Source organism: Salmo salar, chromosome 17, assembly GCF_965601325.2.
Source record: "Salmo salar chromosome 17, fSalSal1, whole genome shotgun sequence".
NCBI classification, from domain to species: Eukaryota; Metazoa; Chordata; class Actinopteri; order Salmoniformes; family Salmonidae; genus Salmo; species Salmo salar.
Window position 1 is genome coordinate 76,678,858 of NC_138307.1, and position 23,500 is coordinate 76,702,357.

General features: G+C 47.7%; 2 protein-coding genes across 2 annotated transcripts in view; one reads left to right on the plus strand and one right to left on the minus strand.

Annotated features, from left to right (window-relative positions):
* Positions 1-6,441: 6,441 nt before the first annotated feature.
* Positions 6,442-23,500, plus strand: part of LOC106598741 (coiled-coil domain-containing protein 146) — an 80,197-nt gene continuing 63,138 nt past the window's right edge. Inside the window, exons 1-2 of the mRNA XM_082964163.1 lie at positions 6,442-6,555; positions 9,084-9,264. Coding sequence (XP_082820289.1) covers positions 9,091-9,264 — 174 coding nt within the window. The 5' untranslated portion in view covers positions 6,442-6,555; positions 9,084-9,090. The remainder of the gene's footprint in view (positions 6,556-9,083; positions 9,265-23,500) is intronic.
* Positions 15,952-21,304, minus strand: fgl2 (fibrinogen-like 2). The gene is given in 3 exon segments (NM_001140382.1): positions 15,952-17,296; positions 17,556-17,755; positions 20,437-21,304. Coding segments are annotated over 3 exon segments (1,467 nt in total). The 5' UTR covers positions 21,197-21,304; the 3' UTR covers positions 15,952-16,789.

A 23,500-nucleotide genomic window follows, 5' to 3' on the forward strand; every position in this document is an offset into this window, starting at 1 on the left:
CACCAGCTGGGGGCGGCCCGTCAGGAAGTCCAGGACCCAGTTGCACAGGGCGGGGTTGAGACCCAGGGCCTCAAGCTTAATGATGAGCTTGGAAGGTACTATGGTGTTGAATGCTGATCTGTAGTCAATGAACAGTATTCTTACATAGGTATTCCTCTTGTCCAGGTGGATTAGGGCAGTGGCGATTGCATCGTCTGTGGACCTATTGGGGTGATACGCAAATGAAGTGAATAACTACACTGTTTGTATTCGGCCATATTCCCAGTCAACTTTCCATGATTAAATGTGGTGGTTCGTGCTTTCAGTTTTGAGCGAATGCCGCCATCTATCCACGGTTTCTGGTTAGGGTAGGTTTTAGTAGTCACAGTGGGCACAACATCTCCTATGCACTTCCTTATAAACTCACTCACCGAATCAGTGTATAAACCAATATTATTCTCTGAAGCTACCCGGAACATGTTCCAGTCCACGTGATCAAAACAATCTTGAAGTGTGGATTCCGATTGGTCAGACCAGCATTGAATAGTCCTTGTTATGGGTACATCCTGTTTGAGTTTCTGCCTAAAGGAAGGGAGAAGAAAAATTGAGTCGTGGTCAGATTTGCCGAAGGGAGGGCAGGGGAGGGCCTTGAATGCATCGCGGAAGTTAGAGTAGCAGTGATCCAGAGTTTTGCCGGCGCAAGTACTGTAGTCAATATGCTGATAGAATTTAGGTAGCCTTGTTCTCAAATTAGCTTTGTAAAAATCCCCAGCTACAATAAATGCAGCCTCAGGATATATGGTTTCCAGTTTGCATAAATGCCAGTGAAGTTCCTTGAGGGCCGTCGTGGTATCGGCTTGAGGGGGGATATACACGGCAGTGACAATAACCGACGAGAATTCTCTTGGGAGATAATACGGTCGGCATTTGATTGCGTGGAATTCTAGGTCAGATGAACAAAAGGACTAGAGTTCCTACATGTTGTTACAATTACACCATGAGTCGTTAATCATGAAACGTACACCCTCGCCCTTCTTCCCGGAGAGATGTTTATTTCTGTCGGTGTGACGCACAAAGAATCCCGGTGGCTGTTTTCCATTTCAAATTCAATTTCTGTCCTTTGTTCAGCAACACTTTGATGCGAGCAAGACAATGTGTTATAGAGTAACTATTAAAAAGAGTTTCATAAAAACCTCTCGAAAAGCTTTACTGATTGTATTAAGTATCTGCAATTTTCGTCAGTTGGAACGGAACCTTCTACGGTGACTGTGCAGAATACGTGCCTGGAAGAAAACCCAACTTGGATTAATTGGGATATTGAAAACAGAACACTGCCTAACTTGAAAGAGCCTGCAGAAGGATCATAAAATGACCCCCAATTTGTTTCTGCTTTTGTTATGACTATAATACACATGTACAAAAGAAAAGTAGTGTATAGGATACAGTAACTTTTTCCTCTGATTATTTCATTCAGCAATAGTGATTCATGGGATGATAAGCTTTATGAAACACACCACCCAGGGTGATCATATAAATGAAACAGGCTTCACATAACCAAGGAACAGCTGTAAGAGACTGTCACTCGACCAGCGTATGGTTAAGCACAGCTGCAACCAGATCACTTAAAATAAGATTTTGGGTTGTTTTCTTTCCAAGATACAGATGCCGTATCTTAATTTCATCGTCATGTTGATGCACGAATGTTACTGCACAGCAGGAAATGCAAACTTGTAGTGTATTGAAGGTTTAAAAAGGCTTCTAATGTTTGTAATTTCCAGTTTAACAAACTGTCCTAACGAAAAATGTATCAACCACTACAAAATAAATCATAAATTATAATCCACATTTCCTGTTGCTGCAAGGTTATTTTGCTGCTGTAGCGAACTGGCTCAAATTAAGATCCTACATCTGTACAGCAATGAGAACACATCATACAATCAGAATTCATGAGTTGTTCTGCATCTGGTTAGGGAAAGGAAATACCTAGTCAGTTGCACAACTGAATGCATTCAACCAAAATGCCTTTAACATTTAACCCAAACCCTCTGAATAAGAGGTGCGAGGGGCTGCCTTCATCGACCCAGTTGTTGTGGGTTAACTGTGGTCCATGTAGCTCAGTTGGTAAAGCATGGTGCTTGCAATGCCAGGGTTGTGGGTTTGATTCCCATTGGGGACCAGTATCAAATTGTATGCACTCACTGATGTAAATTGCTCTGGATAACAGCATCTATAAAAAGGTACAGTAACTTCCTTGCTCAAGGGCAGAACAGCAGATGTTTCCGGGTCAGGGATTCAAACCAGCAACCATTCAGTTACTGGCCCAACGCTCTTACACTTTGTGGACCAGCGCTCGCTTGTACAGAGAGTCTTACATTTTCTACTGTTTGAGTGCCTGCACCTCTTTAGAGAATACCGGCTCAAAAATACAAACCCTGGTACATAAATATGATGTACTTTAATCCACTTCAGGCCCTGTTCAGCACTATTCTAAGAACAAGCACTGTTCAGCACTATTCTAAGAACAAGCCCTGTTCAGCACTATTCTAAGAACAAGCCCTGTTCAGCACTATTCTAAGAACAAGTCCTGTTCAGCACTATTCTAAGAACAAGCACTGTTCAGCACTATTCTAAGAACAAGCCCTGTTCAGCACTATTCTAAGAACAAGCAACATTCAGCACTATTCTAAGAACAAGCCCTGTTCAGCACTATTCTAAGAACAAACACCATTCAGCACTATTCTAAGAACAAGCCCTGTTCAGCACTATTCTAAGAACAAGCCCTGTTCAGCACTATTCTAAGAACAACCACCATTCAGCACTATTCTAAGAACAAGCCCTGTTCAGCACTATTCTAAGAACAAGCCCCATTCAGCACTATTCTAAGAACAAGCCCTGTTCAATGTCAGCACTCAATGTCAACAAAACAAAAGAGATGATCGTGGACTTCAGGAAACAGCAGAGGGAGCAGCCCCCTATCCGCATCGACGGGACAGTAGTGGAGAAGGTGGAGAGTTTTAAGTTCCTCGGCGTACACATCACGGACAAACTGAAATGGTCCACCCACACAGACAGCGTGGTGAAGAAGGCGCAGCAGCGCCTCTTCAACCTCAGGAGGCTGAAGAAATTCGGCTTGTCACCAAAAACACTCACAAACTTTTACAGATGCACAATCGAGAGCATCCTGTCGGGCTGTGTCACCGCCTGGTACGGCAGCTGCTCCGCCCATAACCAGAAGGCTCTCCAGAGGGTAGTGAGGTCTGCACAACGCATCACCGGGGGCAAACTACCTGCCCTCCAGGACACCTACACCACCCGATGTCACAGGAAGGCCAAAAAGATCATCAAGGACAACAACCACCCGAGCCACTGCCTGTTCACCCCGCTATCATCCAGAAGGCGAGGTCAGTACAGGTGCATCAAAGCAGGGACCGAGAGACTGAAAAACAGTTTCTATCTCAAGGCCATCAGACTGTTAAACAGCCATCACTAACATTGAGTGGCTGCTGATAACATACTGACTCGACTCAACTCAAGCCACTTTAATAATGGGAAAATTGATGTAATCAATTTATCACTTGCCACTTTATATTATTTATATTAGATAATGTTTACATAACCTACATTATTCATCTCATATGTATATACTATACGCCATTCATCTACTGCATCTTGACATCTTGATGTAATTAGATGTATCGCTAGCCACTTTAAACAATGCCACTTTATATAATGTTTTCATAACCTACATTACTCATCTCATATGTATATACTGTACTCTATACCATCTACTGCATCTTGCCATCCTGATGTAATGTATCACTAGCCACCTTAAACAATGCTGCTTTATATGTTTTCATACCCTACAATACTCATCTCATATGTATATACTGTACTCTATACCATCTATTACATCTTGCCTATGCCGTTCGGCCATCACTCATTTATATATTTTTATGTACATATTCGTATTCATTCCTTTACACTTGTGTGTATAAGGTAGTTGTTGTGAAATTGTTAGGTTATATTACTTGTTAGATATTACTGTATGGTCGGAACTATAAGCACAAGCATTTCGCTACACTTGCATTTACACCTGCTAACCATGTGTATGTGACAAATACATTTGATTTGATTTGATTTGTTCACCACTATTCTAAGAACAAGCCCTGTTCAGCACTATTCTAAGAACAAGCCCTGTTCAGCACTATTCTAAGAACAAGCCCTGTTCAGCACTATTCTAAGAACAAGCCCTGTTCAGCACTATTCTAAGAACAAGCCCTGTTCAGCACTATTCTAAGAACAAGCACTGTTCAGCACTATTCTAAGAACAAGCCCTGTTCAGCACTATTCTAAGAACAAGCCCTGTTCAGCACTATTCTAAGAACAAATATTAGACCTACTAGAAATAGAGTGCTCTCTGGAAGTCATGAGAAAAAAACACACTTTACTATGACACTCAGAAGGAACAAGTGTGTATGACTTCACTGACTACTCAGGAGGACACTAAACAACTAAAGAGCCCTAAAGACAGGCTGGATGGTCAGAACAGGTCGAGACACATCCTATGCACAAAGTTAGACTGAAAACCTACTCAGAGAATGAAGCTAAATATGTCTGTATGGAATGGTGCACATTCCCTCATCTTTAATGGCTATTGTTTACCACCACCTGTTGTGTTTACTGAATACAGCACAGAACGTTGTTTTCCTGTGTGGCTACATTATTAGGAGTTAGTAACAAACAGAACTCAATGAAGTGGTATTGTTGACAGTTTACCATGATGGAATATGAATTGATAAGAAAAACAAACCTTGTTAATTGTGAACAGTTAGCTAAATCTACTGTCCTAACTTAGCTGCATGGCCTCAAGCATGTGAAATTCTGAGTTATACACAAATCTAAAAATACTTTCTGAGAAGTGCAAGAACTTGTTTTACTTGCCAAAATTATAATTCACTTGAAGGGCATATTGTTATAGAAAACAAAAACATGGGCAGGTTCCAGAAATCAGTCCAGAAATATGAGGTTCATGGTTAATGCTGTTAAACCCTCTACTGGACCAAAAACTACCAGATCAGTGATTAATGAGATACAATGTTCTTACGAACTATAAATGGATCATGAAAAACCTCAGTCAACATCTGAGCCAAAGGCCAACCATTTGATACTGTCTCAAAGAACCTACTACAGTAGTCACAGGACAGAGGATCAAGTCTATCTACGAACATTTATGTTCAGTTCAGGGCCACTATAAAAGTCTCTCCCAAAATGAGAATCCTGCTTCACGGGACCTGCCAAATCCTACTACCCCTTTAACACACACACACACACACACACACACACACACACACACACACACACACACACACACACACACACACACACAAACACACACAAACACACACACACACACACACCACCATCTGGAGTGTTTCACAAACATTTTGATGTGTTGAACCAGAAGGCTGTTATGAATATTTTCTATGTGATTTAAGATTGAAGAACAATGAATGGACCCAGATTAATTTGCATAGAGGACCTATAAAACAAGGAGAGGAATCAAGACTACATTTGGATCCAGGAGAAAGCACAATGATCTTAAATGTTTTTCCACAGTTTCTCCTGAGCTGAGAGGGTGATGTCACCATGTGACAATGGAGAGAAGGGAACTCTTCAGCTGTTCTGGGCCCGTCTTCATAAAGAGTCACAGTGTAGGAGTACTGATCTAGGATAAATGTTGCCTTTTAGATCATAATGAATATGATTATATAGACAGTGGGACCTGATCCAAGATCAAGAGTCCTATCCTGAGATGTTTTATGAAAACAGGCCCTGGTCTCAACTCCAGGGTGTTCAAATTCAATTGCTTCAGAGTAAATACACTTCTTTATATAGATATATATATCACAAAAACCCATTGTCTGGACCAAAACTCTCCAAACTCAACAGTTCTTGGTGCAATCCATAACAATCTTTAGAGTTATTTCCTGTGTATGTATATGCCTCCTACAGAGGATGCCTCCAGGACAGGGGTTGGTTGGCTTGGTTCAAATGACGAGCAGACCTTGATGATGCCCTGCTCTGCGGACTGCAGGAGACAAGGGTTACCACAGCTCAGCTTGTGGAAAAATTCTCTGTACTCATGACAATGAATACTTGGCGCCCTCTGCTGGAATTTAGCTGTCTGTTTGCCCCTGCATGCATGCGATTCAATATGATCAATACATTTTTCTAAACGACAAATAAACACAGTGCATGCACTGTTTTAATTCAACAATTCAAATATAGCTAGTATTTTACATGTCTAATTGCCTCTTTGTTGTTTTAAAAGTTTAAAAAACTGTTTTTTCAGTCTTGCTGAAAAGGATGTTGGGGCGTCGTTGTTATGGCAACGTTTTCAAGGCATTCAACAGAACAGAGAGGCTGAGATTTACTGAAGCATTTTGTTGTTTAGCTAGCTAGCTACCAATAACATTTACAAATAGCTCTACTTCTCAGACCTAACTTTTATGGCATAATGCTGGATCATTATTTTGACAAAGTTGAAGTCACAGGTGAATAAAGGGACTGTTACAGGTAAGAATAACATAGTGTAGCTGTAAGAGTTAACGTTAGCTACCTATAGCTATGTCTTATTTCCCTAGCTGGCTAACACGAGTCTGGTCAGTTGTAACTAGTAGTTAGCAGTTTTGAGTAGAAAGCGAATTTATCGGTTCTGTTTGGCTAAAATGATTCATTCGTATCATCTAAATCCAATGCTCTCTAGCTAGTAACGGTTTATTACAGATAGAACAGTGATCATTGACATTGCACCTTGCAAATGAACACAGACAGTGGTGCGCTTCTAGAAAAATGAGTTAGGAGTGGAAAAGGTTCATTTGGAGCCCTGAACACAGGCCCAGTCTCCAGTTGAAACGGGTTCAATAGTCTTTCTATCAGTATTTATTGTATACTTCTTAGGCCTAACAATTCGGGAAAAATCTGTTGATTTCACGTTGAATTCACGTTAGTTGACACTCAACCAAATGTGAATCAAAACTAGACATTGAACTGACGCCTGTGCTCAGTGGGAAGTAAGTCTGAAGAGGATAGGGACTTTACTTACTGTAAGTTACTGGGCCAGCAGCCATGGTTTAGAGGGGTCCAGTCACTGGGCCAGCAGCCATGGTTTAGAGGGGTCCAGCCACTGGGCCAGCAGCCATGGTTTAGAGGGATCCAGCCACTGGGCCAGCAGTCATGGTTTAGAGGGGTCCAGTCACTGGGCCAGCAGCCATGGTTTAGAGGGGTCCAGCCACTGGGCCAGCAGTCATGGTTTAGAGGGGTCCAGTCACTGGGCCAGCAGCCATGGTTTAGAGGGGTCCAGCCACTGGGCCAGCAGCCATGGTTTAGAGGGATCCAGCCACTGGGCCAGCAGTCATGGTTTAGAGGGGTCCAGTCACTGGGCCAGCAGCCATGGTTTAGAGGGGTCCAGTCACTGGGCCAGCAGCCATGGTTTAGAGGGGTCCAGCCACTGGGCCAGCAGCCATGGTTTAGAGGGGTCCAGTTACTGGGCCAGCAGCCATGGTTTAGAGGGGTCCAGCCACTGGGCCAGCAGCCATGGTTTAGAGGGGTCCAGCCACTGGGCCAGCAGCCATGGTTTAGAGGGGTCCAGCCACTGGGCCAGCAGCCATGGTTTAGAGGGATCCAGCCACTGGGCCAGCAGCCATGGTTTAGAGGGGTCCAGCCACTGGGCCAGCAGCCATGGTTTAGAGGGGTCCAGCCACTGGGCCAGCAGCCATGGTTTAGAGGGGTCCAGCCACTGGGCCAGCAGCCATGGTTAAGAGGGATCCAGCCACTGGGCCAGCAGCCATGGTTTAGAGGGATCCAGCCACTGGGCCAGCAGCCATGGTTTAGAGGGGTCCAGCAAAGCAGCTGGGTTTAGTATTTTCTGTAGGTTCCAGAACACTGAGCTGTGTCCCAAATGGCAGCCTATTCCCTATAGTGGACTGCGTTTGACCAGGGCCCATGTGTCCCATATGGGGCCTGATCAAATGTACTACACTATAGAGAATAGGGTGCCATTTGGGACACATCCTAGGTCAAAGACTGGAGCTGGAGGCTATGAGGGTTGCAGCAGTCTGTCTTTCATCAGTGTAATGTAGAGTGGATAGAATACACAAGGCTAAGATTTTGTATATTCCTGTAAATACTTTGCAAAGCCAGTAAATGTAAAATGTAAATGACTAGTAGTTACGGAATTGTCTAGTGCTCTTCTTCTTTAGAAGATCATGAAAATGCTGACTAATCCTGTCTGTCTGCTGTCTGTCTGCTGTCTCTGTCTGTCTGTCTGCTGTCTCTGGCTGTCTGTCTGCTGTCTCTGGCTGTCTATCTGCTGTTTCTGGCTGTCTGTCTGCTGTCTCCTGTCTGCTGCCTGCTGTCTCTGCCTGTCTGCTATCTCTGGCCGTCTGTCTGCTGTCTCTGGCTGTCTGTCTGCTGTCTCTGGCTGTCTGTCTCCTGTCTGCTGCCTGCTGTCTCTGTCTGTCTGTCTGCTATCTCTGGCTGTCTGTCTGCTGTCTCTGGCTGTCTGTCTGCTGTCTCTGGCTGTCTGTCTGCTGTCTCTGGCTGTCTGTCTGCTGTCTGCTGCCTGCTGTCTCTGTCTGTCTGCTGTCTCTGTCTGTCTGCTGTCTCTGGCTGTCTGCTGCCTGCTGTCTCTGTCTGTCTGCTGTCTTTGTTTGTCTGCTGTCTCTGTCTGTCTGCTGTCTCTTGCTGTCTGTCGGCTGTCTCTGTCTGTCGGCTGTCTCTGTCTGTCTGCTGTCTGTCTGTCTGCTGTCTCTGTCTGTCTGCTTCCTGCTGTCTCTGTCTGTCTGCTGTCTCTGGCTGTCTGTCTGCTGTCTCTGTCTGTCTGCTGCCTGCTGTCTCTGTCTGTCTGTCTGTCTGCTGTCTCTGTCTGTCTGCTGTCTCTGTCTGTCTGTCTGTCTGTCTGTCTGTCTGTCTCTGTCTGTCTGCTGTCTCTGTCTGCTGTCTCTATCTGCGTGTCTGTCTGTGTGCGTGTCTGTCTGTGTGCGTGTGTGTCTGCGTGTCTGTCTGCGTGTCTGTCTGCGTGTGTGTCTGCGTGTGTGTGACAGGGCCACTATGAGCCAAGCTGGGGAGCAGACCAACCCTCCCAGTGGAGGAGGAGGAGGAGGAGGTGAGGAGGAGACTACTCCTCTATTAGCCCTGGCTCCTGATGCTGACCTACAGGAGGAGAGCCTGGCCCTGGGCCCCACTCACGTCTCTGCCAGCCCAGCCTTCCAGTGCTTAGACCAGGTAACACATACTCTTTTCACGCTACTGAGACAAGCCGAGCCGATCTGACCCCTACTGGGCTGACCTAGTTATTCATCCACCATAGTTGCTAGAACTCTGTCACCATGACCAGTTGAAACCAGAGGTCTCTTCACAGTCCCCAGGTCCAGAACAGAGGCTGGGAAACACACAATATTAAATAGAGCCATGACTACATGGAACTCTCTGCCACACCAGGTAACTCACACTTTACGTCATGACGCGGACTGTGAAGAAACACAAAGATATTTTGATGCATTTTGCATTGTAATATGCATTATATTATGTATTGTATTGTAATTTGTATTGTATTATGTATTGTAATATGTATTGTATTGTAATATGCATTGTATTATAATATGTATTGTATTGTGTATTGTAATATGTAATGTATTATGTATTGTATTGTAATATGTATTGTATTATTTATTGTATTGTAATATGTATTGTAGTATGTATTGTATTATGCATTGTATTATATATTGTATTATGCATTGTATTATCTATTGTATTTTGTATTGTATATTGTATTTTGTATTGCATTGTATTATATATTGAATTTTGCATTGTATTATATTATGTATTGTATTTTGTATTGTATTGTATTTTGCATTGTATTTTGTATTGTATTATGTATTTGTCAAACGGTGGGTGTAGCTGGTGCATGGAAGTCAGGCGCAGGAGAGCAGAGATGAGTGGACAAAGCACTTTACTGAGGCAATTATTAGAACAGAACGCAACCGCATCACAAAAACAAATGCCCAAAGAACATGCGAGGCAGCACAAAGTACAACAACCAAGTACAAAGTACCGGCTACCACAAAGCACGGGTACAAAACAAGACCCGGCGCAAACCAGCCGGAAGCGTGCCAACCTTGACAATAAACAATACCCCACACAGACATGGAGGGAACAGAGGGCTAAATACACATAGTAATTATGAGGAGATGTAAACCAGGTGTGCAGGAAAACAAGACAAAACAAATGGAAAATGAAAGGTGGAGCGGCGATGGCTAGAAGACCGGTGACGTCGACCGCCGAACGCCGCCCGAACAAGGAGAGGGACCGACTTCGGCGGAAGTCGTGACAGTACCACACCCTTGACGCGCGGCTCCAGCAGCGCTCCGACACCGGCCTCGGGGACGACCCAGAGGGCGAGGCGCAGTGCGATCCGGATGGAGACGGTGGAACTCCCGCAGCATTGAAGGGTCCAATACGTCCTCCACCGGGACCCAGCATCTCTCCTCTGGACCATACCCCTCCCAGTCCACGAGGTACTGAAGGCCCCTCGCCCGACACCTCGAATCCAGTATGGAGCGAACGGAGTACGCCGGGACCCCCTCGATGTCCAGAGGGGGCGAAGGAACCTCCCGCACCTCAGACTCCTGGAGTGGGCCTGCCACCACCGGCCTGAGGAGAGACACATGGAACGAGGGGTTAAAACGGTAATCGGGGAAAGCTGTAACCTGTAACTCACCTCGTTCAGTCTCCTCAGGACTTTAAATGGCCCCACAAACCACGGTCCCAGCTTCCGGCAGGGCAGGCGGAGGGGCAGGTTTCGGGTCGAGAGCCAGATCCGGTCCGCCTCACTGCGGTGACGGTCTGCGCTGGCTTTCTGGCGCAGCACGGCCCGCTGGAGGTGAACATGGGCGGTGTCCCATGTCTCCTCCGCGCGCCTGAACCAGTCGTCCACTGCAGGAGCCTCAGTCTGACTCTAACCGGCTGATACCCCAGTACGCACTGGAAGGGGGAGAGGTTAGTGGAGGAGTGGCGAAACGAGTTCTGAGCCATCTCGGCCCAGGGCACGAAGGCCGCCCGCCGCCCACCCCCCTGGCTGGTCCTGGCAATAAGGCCGCAGAAACCTACCCATATCCTGGTTCACTCTCTCCACCTGCCCATTACTCTCGGGGTGCAAACCCGAGGTAAGGCTGATCGAGACCCCCAGACGTTCCATGAACGCCCTCCAGAACCTCGAAGTGAACTGGGAACCCCGATCAGACACTATATCCTCAGGCACCCCGTAGTGCCGGAAGACGTGCGTAAACAAGGCCTCTGCAGTCTGTAGGGCCGTAGGGAGACCGGGCAGAGGAAGGAGACGGCAGGACTTAGAGAAACGATCCACAACAACCAGGATCGTAGTGTTTCCCTGTGATGGGGGGAGATCGGTAAGGAAATTGATCGACAGGTGCGACCATGGCCGTTGTGGAACGGGTAAGGGGTGTAGCTTACCTCTGGGCAGGTGCCTCGGAGCCTTACACTGAGCGCACACCAAGAAGGAGGAAACATAAACCCTCACGTCCTTAGCCAAAGTGGGCCACCAGTACTTCCCACTCAGACAGCGCACCGTCCGACCAATGCCTGGATGACCAGAGGAAGGGGACGTGTGGGCCCAATAGATCAGCTGGTCACGGACAGCAGACGGAACGTACAGACGCCCAGCGGGACACTGGAGGGGAGCGGGCTCTGCACGTAACGCCTGCTCAATGTCCGCGTCCAGCTCTCACACTACCAGCGCCACCAGGCAGGAGGCCGGGAGTATGGGAGTGGGATCTATGGGCCACTCCTCTGTGTCATATAGCCGGGACAGTGCGTCTTCCTTCACATTCTGGGAGCCTGGTCTGTAAGAAAGGGTGAAAACAAAACGGGTGAAAAACATGGCCCACCTTGCCTGATGAGGATTCAGTCTCCTTGCTGCCTGGATGTACTCCAGATTGCGGTGGTCAGTCCAGATGAGAAAAGGGTGTTTAGCCTCCTCAAGCCAATGTCTCCACGCCTTCAAAGCCTTGACGACAGCCAACAGCTCCCGGTCCCCCACCCTAGAAACCGCTGCACCTCCTTTACCGTGGTGGGAGTCGGCCAATTACGCACGGCTGAAATTCGGTCACTCTCCATCTCCACCCCCGAGGTGGAAATGCGGTACCCTAGGAAGGAGACGGGCTGCTGGAAGAATAGGCATTTCTTATCCTTGACGTACAGGTCATGCTCCAGCAGTCGACCAAGCACCCTGCGCACCAGGGACACATGCTCGGCGCGTGCAGCGGAGTATATCAGAATGTCATCAATATACACCACTACACCCTGCCCGTGCAGGTCCCTGAAAATCTTGTCTACAAAAGCTTGGAAGACTGATGGAGCATTCATCAACCCGTACAGCATGACAAGGTACTCATAATGCCCTGAAGTAGTACTGAACGCCGTCTTCCACTCATCTACATCCCGGATACGCACCAGGTTGTAAGCACTCCTGAGATCTAGTTTGGTGAAGAAGCGCGCCCCGTGCATTGACTCAATCGCTGTGGCTATGAGAGGTAGTGGGTAACTGTACTCCACAGTGATCTGGTTTAGGGATCGATAGTCAATACACGGGCGCAGACCTCCCTCCTTCTTCTTCACAAAAAATAATCTCGAGGAGGCGAGTGAAGTAGAGGACCGAATGTACCCCTGACGCAGGGATTCGGAAACATTTGTTTCCATAGCCGCCGTCTCCGCCAGTGACAGGGGATACACGTGACTCCTGGGAAGTGCGGCATCTACCAGGAGATTTATTGCACAATCCCCCCGTCGATGGGGTGGTAATTGAGTCGCCTTCTTTTTGGAGAAGGCGAGAGCCAAATCGGCATATTCATGGGAATGCGCACGGTGGAGATCTGGTCTGGACTTTCCACCGTAGTAGCACCAACGGAAACCCCTAAACACCTCACCAAGCACTCTCGCGACCACCCCGTGAGAGCCCTCCGTTGCCATGAAACAGTGGGGTCATGACAGGCTAACCAGGGTAGGCCTAACACCTAGGGAAACGCAGGAGAGTCAATGAAGAAGAGACTGATTCTCTCCTTGTGACCCCCCTGCGTCACCATGCCCAGGCGAGACAACTGCGCAAGCTGCAGCGATAGTGGTCGATCAGGGCCCTGTCGTTCCATCCCGCTCCGGCGGCCAGGGTCCGAAAGTCCAGAGCGAACTCCTGGGCGCTCCTCGTCCCCTGCCGCAGGTGGAAGAGACGTTCACCCGCCGCTCTACCCTCGGGCAGGTGGTCGAAGACTGCCCGGAAATGATGGGTGAACTCCTCGAAGTGGTCCAGCCCCGCATCTCCATCCACCTACACGGCGTTTGCCCAGTCCATGGCTTTCCCGGAGAGGCATGAGACGAAGGCGGACACACCCTCTCACGGCCCGAAGGAGCCGGGTGGACGGTCGCCAGGTATAACTCCAATTGCAGCAGGAAACCCTGGCAGCGGGCAGCACATCATACTGCCTGGGGAGGGCGAGACGAATCCCACTGAAACCGGGTGCAGGGGGGGGCGAGTAGTGGAGGCCCCTGTTGTGCTGGTGGATGTGCTGGAGGGACTCCCTGTCTCTCCCAACGGTCCATTGTTTGGATGACGCGGTCCAGGGCGGCACCGAGATGGTGGAGCATCGCTGCGTGTTCCTGGACGCGCTCCTCTACCCCTATAACAGGGGCACCTGCTCCTGCTGACTTCATAGGACGGGTGGGATATTCTGTCAAACGGTGGGTGTAGCTGGTGCATGGAAGTCAGGCGCAGGAGAGCAGAGATGAGTGGACAAAGCACTTTACTGAGGCAATTATTAGAACAGAACGCAACCGCGTCACAAAAACAAATGCCCAAAGAACAAGTGAGGCAGCACAAAGTACAACAACCAAGTACAAAGTACCGGCTGCCACAAAGCACGGGTACAAAACAAGACCCGGAGCAAACCAGCCGGAAGCGTGCAAACTTTGACAATAAACAATACCCCACACAGACATGGAGGGAACAGAGGGCTAAATACACATAGTAATTATGAGGAGATGTGAACCAGGTGTGCAGGAAAACAAGACAAAACAAATGGAAAATGAAAGGTGGAGCAGCGATGGCTAGAAGACCGGTGACGTCGACCGCTGAACGCTGCCCGAACAAGGAGAGGGACTGACTTCGGCAGAAGTCATGAAAGGTGGAGCAGCGATGGCTAGAAGACTGGTGACGTCGACCGCCAAACGCCGCCCGAACAAGGAGAGGGACTTACTTCGGCGGAAATCGTGACAGTATTGTATTTTGTATTGTATTATGTATTGTATAATGTATTATGTATGTGATAGGTGGTTGGGATACCACTGTGATACAGTTTGTGGTTGTCTCGGCTGGCTATCTCCAGGTAAATGCACTAGCTGTGGGTTTCTCTGGATGGGAGTGTCTGCTGATTGGCTAAATTGTAATGTAAATGTTGTGCTATGTATATTTATGTATATTATGGCTTTTATTTGTTGTGTTGTTTCCTGTTTGGACCCCAGGAAGAGTAGCCGTTGCCTCGGCAATAACTAATTGGGGATCCTAATAAATAGTAAATACTAAAAAAACATTAGCCAATCCTGAACCCTTATGAAGGGAAATGAATAAAACATCAGCCAATCCTGAACCCTTCTGTAGGGAAAATGTATAAAACATCAGCCAATTCTGAAGACTTATGAAGGAAAAATGAATAAAACATCAGCCAATCCTGAACCCTTATGAAGAACAAATGTATAAAACATCAGCCAATCCTGAACCCTTATGAAGGGAAAATGAATAAAACATCAGCCAATCCTGAACCCTTATGAAGAAAAAATGTATAAAACATCAGCCAATCCTGAACCCTTTTGAAGGAAAAATGAATAAAACATCAGCCAATCCTGAACCCTTATGAAGGAAAAATGAATAAAACATCAGCCAATCCTGAACCCTTTTGAAGGAAAAATGAATAAAACATCAGCCAATCCTGAACCCTTATGAAGGAAAAATGAATAAAACATCAGCCAATCCTGAACCCTTATGAAGGAAAAATGTATAAAACATCAGCCAATCCTGAACCCTTATGAAGGAAAAATTAATAGAAATGCCAGTACACTGGTGTATACTCCAATGTAAGCTGTATGAGTATGCAAGAGTGTGTGGCTATTTCTATTGCTGTGCACTACAGCACCCAGACAATTGTTTGATTTACATACACTACCTTTAAACACAATATTATAAGCTAACAAATAGAGTCCTGCTGATGGTTGACAGATATAGGCTAGGTCAGTGCTATTTGCCTGCTGATGGTTGGCAGATATAGACTAGGTCAGGGCTATTTGCCTGCTGATGGTTGACAGATATAGGCTAGGTCAGGGCTATTTGCCTGCTGATGGTTGACAGATATAGGCTAGGTCAGGGCTATTTGCCTGCTGATGGTTGGCAGATATAGGCTAGGTCAGGGCTATTTGCCTGCTGATGGTTGGCAGATATAGGCTAGGTCAGGGCTATTTGCCTGCTGATGGTTGGCAGATATAGGCTAGGTCAGGGCTATTTGCCTGCTGGTGGTTGACAGATATAGACTAGGTCAGGGCTATTTGCCTGCTGGTGGTTGACAGATATAGGCTAGGTCAGGGCTATTTGCCTGCTGATGGTTGACAGATATAGGCTAGGTCAGGGCTATTTGCCTGCTGATGGTTGGCAGATATAGGCTAGGTCAGGGCTATTTGCCTGCTGATGGTTGGCAGATGTAGGCTAGGTCAGGGCTATTTGCCTGCTGATGGTTGGCAGATATAGGCTAGGTCAGGGCTATTTGCCTGCTGATGGTTGACAGCTATAGGCTAGGTCAGGGCTATTTGCCTGCTGTGTTTCAGGATATGGATAACAAAACATTCAGTACTCAGTGCAAATCTGTAAAAAGTTTATTCATGTTTTTATATAAAAAGTAAATACTTTTTTGAATAGGACAATAGAAGGTGAATAAAAAACTTCTAGTGTACATACAGTTCTATACGTCAAGCTACATAATCAATTATTCTATTCAAATAGACCTACACTTTAAACCTTTTCATACAAATCGAAATACTCCATGTTTTAGTTTTAAACTTCTCTGTGGTCAACTTCTCAACCCCAATACAATGCTTTTTATTCCGAATACAATACTTTTTGGGGTACTCATCTTAGGGTATCACTGTGTACTGCATGAAAATACAGTCCATATATTAGTTATATAAAAGCTATCATACTTTCAAAAATAAATACTGTACATTTCCTCCTTGAACTTGCGGCCTTTAGTTTCCATGCTGCTTAGCCTGTCTAGATGAGGATGCAATGTGATGACATAAAGCTAGGTGGCAGTATTATACAGAAAACGCTTTGGACGTACAGATGTCTGGAAACAGTTGCAGTGCCTGCAGTCAACCACTGTAATTATTCTGCAGAAAGCAAACCTATCTGACTCCATTTTGTTGCTGTTATTAGTTCAGTAGCACATGGTCCATAGTATGTTGTTTGACCGATAGCCAGACATTTACTATGACTGTGATATCATACATTTGTCTTCGGTGGAGACTTTTCCAACCTTTTTGAAGGTTTTATTAACGTAAACTCAGGTGTCTCAGACTGTCTATGAACCATGTGGTTAAACTTGACAGTGGGAGGCAGAAAGGTCAAAGGAGCAGAAAGTTAAGAAGAAAAAAGTATTTTTGATCTTTCCGGTCGTTTCCGTTCTCATGCCGCTTTCCTTTACGGAGCGTAGTTCTTTGGCCGTATCATCATTCTGACCGTCTTGAAGGCCTGCCTGTAGTTGGTGGGGTATGCTTCACTGGACATGTTGTGCCATGTTCCCCAGAAGATGCCGTTCCTCACGCCCTTGTATCTCTTGTGGTAGTATTTCCCATTGAGATTAGCTGACATGCAGGCGTCGAACCACCACCCAGAGCTGTAGTACGCGCCGCAGTTCCCTGACGGGTACATGTCGTTGTCCCTATCTGGCGTGGTGAAGAACTTCTGGTCGTGGTTGAAGTGCGTGTTCATATGCAGCGCGTTGCCGGCCGTGCCACTGTACCCGCTGATGGATAAGCGATACCTCAGGAACTCGTTGGCTACGTAGAACTGGTCGAACTTGGCATACTCCCGCACCCCTTGGAAGTCTTCCAGTTCGATGCGCAGCACCATGTCCTTGGCCTTGGTCAGGAGGTGGATGCGGTCGTTGCCCAACCAGAACTCTCCCCGGGGGTCACCAAAGCCCCTCTAGAGAGAGAGAGAGGTCAAGGGCAGGGGGAGAGAGAGAAAAAAAGGTAAAGGTCTGTGTCAGAGGAGTCAAATCTGTCCCTAATGGCACCCTATTCCCTACATAGTGCCTGGTCAAAGGTAGTGCACTATATAGGGAATAGGGTGCCATTTGGGACACAACCCCTGTTTTCCCTGATTCTCACTGGCCAGCAGGCCATTGCATGGAATGTTATTGACCACGGTCTGTCAAAGAGTTTTGTCAAATGGGTTTATTAACCTTGTACTCAGCCCAGGAGCGGTTGAAGCTGACGGTGCCATTGAGGCGCTGCTGCACCAGGGTCCAGCCGCCGCCGAACGACTCCATGTCGCAGTAGACCTCGAACGTGCCGTTCCTGGGGTCTGGCGTGACCCGGTAGATGCCGTTCCTCCTCTCCTTTAGCATGTTGTAGTCAGAACAGTCCTTGGGAGCGATGATGACTGTTGTGAGAGAGAGACAGAGAGAGACAGGGCAGGGGGAGGGAGAGAGAGGCAACGGTCAGTGTCAGAGGGGTAAAGAAAACACTGTTTCCCTCAAAGCACAAGACTCTCACAACCCAGCAGGCCATTGCATGGAATGTTACTGACTTTCAGCCCCAGAGCTGACCGAGCGAGTTGAGCCACGGCCGTCAGAGTGTTTTCATATAAGGGGAGGACAGACTTGTCAAAACGTGGGAAAGTGTAAAATGGGATTAACCAAGGCTGCTGGAGAGCCTGCCAGTCCCCACTCTGTGTTTGTGATGATAATGCATCCTGACACCCACTTTTGGAGCGTAGAGCCCCTGAGTTTTGGAAAGTGACGCCAGTCAGCTGCTCAGGATAGGAGCCTAGGAAGCATGAGAGAGGAGTTGAGTTAGCAGAGCACAGAAGAGGACAGACCGGAGCGCAGAAGAGGACAGAGCGGAGCGCAGAAGAGGATAGAGCGGAGCGCAGAAGAGGACAGAGCGGAGCACAGAAGAGGACAGAGCGGAGCGCAGAAGAGGACAGAGCGGAGCACAGAAGAGGACAGAACAGAGCCAGAAGAGGGCAGAGCAGAGTACAGAAGAGCAGGCTGTTTGTGCGTGTGTGTGTGTGTGTGTGTGTGTGTGTGTGTGTGTGTGTGTGTGTGTGTGTGTGTGTACGCGTGTATGTGAGTGTGTGTGTGTCTCTGTATCTCCCCCCTGTGGGCAGTACTCCTATCAAAGTCTGCCCATATGTGATAGTAATAGTGGTTCTCAGAATCTGGGGGCCAGGCTGTGACTGACCCAAATATAACAGTCCGTCAGACAGATGGACAGACAGCCATGCAGACTGATAAAGGGGATTGACAGCAACAGAAGAGCAGCTGTATTATCAAGGAAGTATGCAGAGACATAAAACCCTCATCTGGAAGTAACATCCTCCCAATGAAAAGCTTGTGCATTCTCACATTACAGGCAAACAGTTCCTTTAATTCCTACAGAAAAAGGCTTGGGACATTAAAGGAAGCTTAAAAGTGTTTATAAATGAATAGAGAACATGATTCAGTTAAATGATCCAAAGGTAGACTCCCTCGATGTATGTCCGCAAACACCTTCAAATCCAATCAGAGATAGAAAGCACACTGTTTAGTTTAACTGTGAATTGGGGCTTAATGATCCGTTACAGAGCTGAGATTGAGAGATGTCTGTCTGCTGACGTTCTGTTGTCGTTGAGCCGACAGTAGAGTTTCCCATATCAAGATAGAAACATGGCCAGTAGAAAGAAGGCTGTGTCAACAACAGAACACACAAGCACTACTGCACTTTGATACTGGATGCTCCCGACTCTGGAAACACTTTATATTGCCTGTTTCTCCATAATCTTTACATGAATCACTTTTGACATTATCTTGTCAAGCTATCCAGAGTAATTTGCAGAGCTCTTATACAAAACATGACATATTAATCTAAGACAAGTACTTCTACATAGTGTTCTGATCTCACCATGACCAACTGTCGGAAGGCAACACATTGCATCATCCAGTTGGCAAGTGTAATAAAGGAGTTATTACACTGAAATGATCGCACGTTAACACTGTCCCAATGTTCACACTGAAATGACCGCACGTTAACACTGTCCCAATGTTCACACTGAAATGACCGCACGTTAACACTGTCCCAATGTTCACACTGAAATGACCGCACGTTAACACTGTCCCAATGTTCACACTGAAATGACCGCACGTTAACACTGTCCCAAATACACTGGCTGGAGAAATCACACTGCTGTCGGGAGTCGATCCATTTCAAAAGGACCTCACATGTGTTTTTCAGATAATAGCCAATGGAGGAGATGGTTGTGACATGCTTTAGGAATGGTTCCAAATCCATTTGGATGGATGGTAATATGTTTTATGATTACTACTGAAATATGTCCCCTGGAGTTACCTCTAGATGGAAATGGAACTTTGATAAGACTAGTTTGCATTCCATTGATCATTGGACATGGGGTTTTCAGTTCAGATCTCCAGAATGAAGTACCTTACAGTGGTCTACAGTATTGAAACTGACAGGAAAATGATTAGTTTCAAATTGGTTCCTATTAAGCCCATATGAAAATATGCATATCTCTTTCCATCGGAAGGACCACTGAAAATATCAGAATATCTCACACTCAAAATATCAGAATATCTCACACTCAAAATATCAGACTATCCCAATGAGTTTTGAAAGATAAAGTGTGAGGAAATAATGTAATTCCCTTGTACAGTAGCAGTGTTAGTTTAGGACCATGCATAAATAAAGGGTGATGATCTGGAGTTAAACCTGCGATTCTCCTTTTGATACGGCAGAGTACTCACGCTCAGTACAGAGGGCTGGCATACTGTACAATACTGCATGCAGTGCATGAAAGCCTGGTTTTATAATAAGTCTGTCTGACTGAAGCTTAGAGGAGAACAATAGGTTAGCAATAACAAGAGACTAGAGGAGCTTCTATAAGAACAGAGGGGCTATTTTCAATAACACTTACACTGAGGGGAGTTCTGCAGTTTACAGAATAATGATAGTTTAGTAATAACAGAGGGTTTTGTAAATCAGTTAAAGGTTATACAGAATTTTACTGTCAAATACTCAATAACCTGTTTGGTTAATTAAATAAAGAGAATAAGTAAATAGACGTACACTGAGGAGAGGGCTGGACGGCACACTGGTGGTTACAGTTGTTGCTGAGCTTGTTGATCACTCCAGTGATGTTCTCCACCTTGCTGTCCACGATGGCCTCCACGTTCCTCATGTTGATGAGGCTTAGTTCCTCTAGACGGCCCTGCAGAGCCGTGATCTGGCCCCGTGCGTTACGCAGGCTGCTGGACATCTTGTTCATCTTCACCTGCATCTCAAACACAGAACCGCCGGTTGAGCCAGTGCCTTTGCCTTTGCCAGAACCGGTGCTAGTGCCAATGCCATCCCCATCAGGTCCTGTGTTGGTTCCCCCGTCTCCTCGTTCCTCCTTACTGGTGCTAGACTGTATTTCCAGAAACCCTGGTCCCATCCCCGTACCGGGACCCCCTGCTGCCTCCCCGCTGTCCCTCTGCAGGCTCTGGTCAGCCTGCTGCCGGCACTCCAGACAGTCCCTCTTCAGCCGGTTCACCGTCTCCTTCAGGCTCTGCAGCTCCTTCATGGTCTTCTCCAGCATCCTGAACTGCTTGGGCAGCTGGATGGTCAGTGGAGGCAGGGTGATCTGGTAGGGGCAGTCGTCCTCTTCTCCACACTGGCCAGAAGGCTTCATCCTCACAGGGCAGCCCCCTGAAACTCCTCCTGTAGCAGGCTTATCCTGGACCTTATCCCATCTCTGGGCTCCGTCTCCTGGGTCTGCTGCGGAGCTCCATGGGACTGCCAGCAGAAGAGTGGTGGAGGCCACAACACACAGCACGACCAGCCTCATGGTGTGTGTTTGACTGAGTGTGTGTGAGTGAGTGTGTGTTTCTCAGCTACGCAGTCAGAGAGAGTGAGAGCAGCGTGAGAGAGCAGCCTGCAGGAGAGTGAGCGCAGGAGACTGCCTCCTGCCTGAGATAGTTGTGTCATTAATATCAGGGGAGAGAGAGAGAGAGGGAGGGGTGGGTGGGAGGGGCTGTGTTGCGTAATTCCACCACTCCATACCAGCAGCAAAGTCAACCATTTAAAGAGAGAGTAGGAAGGCAGAGTTCTGACTGAGCTGCAGTCCTTTTAAAAGTCAGCCCATTTCCCTGAACAGACAAGTGAGTCAGTACAAAGGAATTAAGATACTCTCCTGTAGGTTTTCCCCATCTTGTTGTTTTGCTGTTTTGTGTTCTTGCATATTTAGCCTGAACTAGGACACTAAGCCCTTTATGAAGTGGTAGAAGTGGTCGGTTTGAGGGCCTTAGAGGGATGATACTGTCACGCCCTGACCATAGAGAGCCGTCAGGGTTCTCTATGGTGTTTTAGGTCAGGGCGTGACAAGGGGGGTTATCTAGTATTTTGTATTTCTATGTTTGTTGGTGAGTATGGTTCCCAATTAGAGGCAGCTGTTTATCGTTGTCCCTAATTGGGGATCATACTTAAGTTGTCATTTGTTCCCACCTACTTTGTGGGATATTGTTTTGTGCATGTGCATGTTGCACCACTGATGTCACGTTTCCTTCTTGGTTTATTGTTTTTTTGGAAGTTTCACTGCAAATAAAGATGTGGAACTCTCATCACGCTGCGCCTTGGTCCGTCCATTATCACCACCGTGACAGAATATCCCACCATTCAAGGACCAAGCAGCGTGCTCGGGAGGATAAAGTGAGTTGGACCTGGGAGGAAATCCGGGTAGGATGCGAGTCCCTTCCTTGGAGAGAATCGCAGAAAGATCAGGAAGGACAGCGACGACGCCGGGGACCACGGCCACACGGTCGCTCAGTTGGGGACCACGGTCCCGTGGTGGCTCAGTTGGTAGAGCATGGTGTTTGCAACGCCAGGGTTGTGGGTTCGATTCCCACAGGGGACCGTTACGGAGAAAAAAATGTATGAAATGTATGCACTCACTACTGTAAGTCGCTCTGGATAAGAGCGTCTGCTAAATGACTAAAATGTAAATGTACATTTCTTTGGGGGGGCACATGGGGTGGTCGACTGAGCAGCGTGGAGTGCCAGAGCCCGTTTGGGAGTCGGAGGAGGAATTCAATGAAAGATACCGGAAAGAGGTGGTAGCGAGGAGTATGCTGCAGCGCAGGCGTGCTGAAGAGCGTGACACCAGTCCGGTGCCGTCTTTGCCAGCTCCCTGTACTCGTCCTGAAGAGACAGAGACCGCCAGGGAGGCGATGGAAAAGTTGGGAGAGAGGTGTTGTCCAGGTGTGTTCTGCACAACATTCGACCTGAAGAGCCTGTCAGCAGTCTGGTGAGTCCTGTGCCAGCTCCCCGCACTCGCCCTGAAGAGCGTGTCATCAGTCCGGTGCCACCTGTGCCGGCTCCACGCACCAGGCCTCCAGTGCGCCTCCCCAGCCCGGTACGTCCTGTGCCGTCTCCCCACACTCGCCCTGAAGTGCGTGTCATCAGTCCGGTGCCACCTGTGCCGCCTCCAGTGACAGTTCACAGTCCAGAGCTTCCAGCGATGGTTCACAGTCCGGAGCTTCCAGTGACGGTCATCGGCCCGGAGCTTCCAGTGACGGTCAACAACCCGGAGCATCCAGTGACGGTCATCGGCCCGGAGCTTCCAGTGACGGTCAACGGCCCGGAGCTTCCCGTGACGGTCATCGGCCCGGAGCTTCCAGTGACGGTCAACGGCCCGGAGCTTCCAGTGACGGTCCACGGCCTGGAGCTTCCTGCGCCGGTGCCATGGCAGGAGCCTTCCTCTGTGCCGGTGCCCAGTCCAGGCACAGTATCCAACCCAGCTCCATGGCCGGAGGCCTCCTCTGCGCCGGTGCCCAGTCCAGGCACGGCATCCAGTACCGCTCCAAGGCCGGAGCCTTCCTCTGTGCCGATACCCAGTCACGGCATTCAGCCCAACGCCATGGCCGGATCCGGGGTCTGGGCGGGGGCTACGACCCGCACCGGAGCCGCCACCGACACTAGTCACCCCCACTACCCTCCCCATTTGGTTTCAGGTTTTGCGGCCGGAGTCCACATCTTTGGGGGGTACTGTCACGCCCTGACCATAGAGAGCCCTTGGTTCTCTATGGTGTTGTAGGTCAGGGCATGACTAGGGGGTGTTCTAGACGATTTATTTATATGTTTGGGATTGAGTATG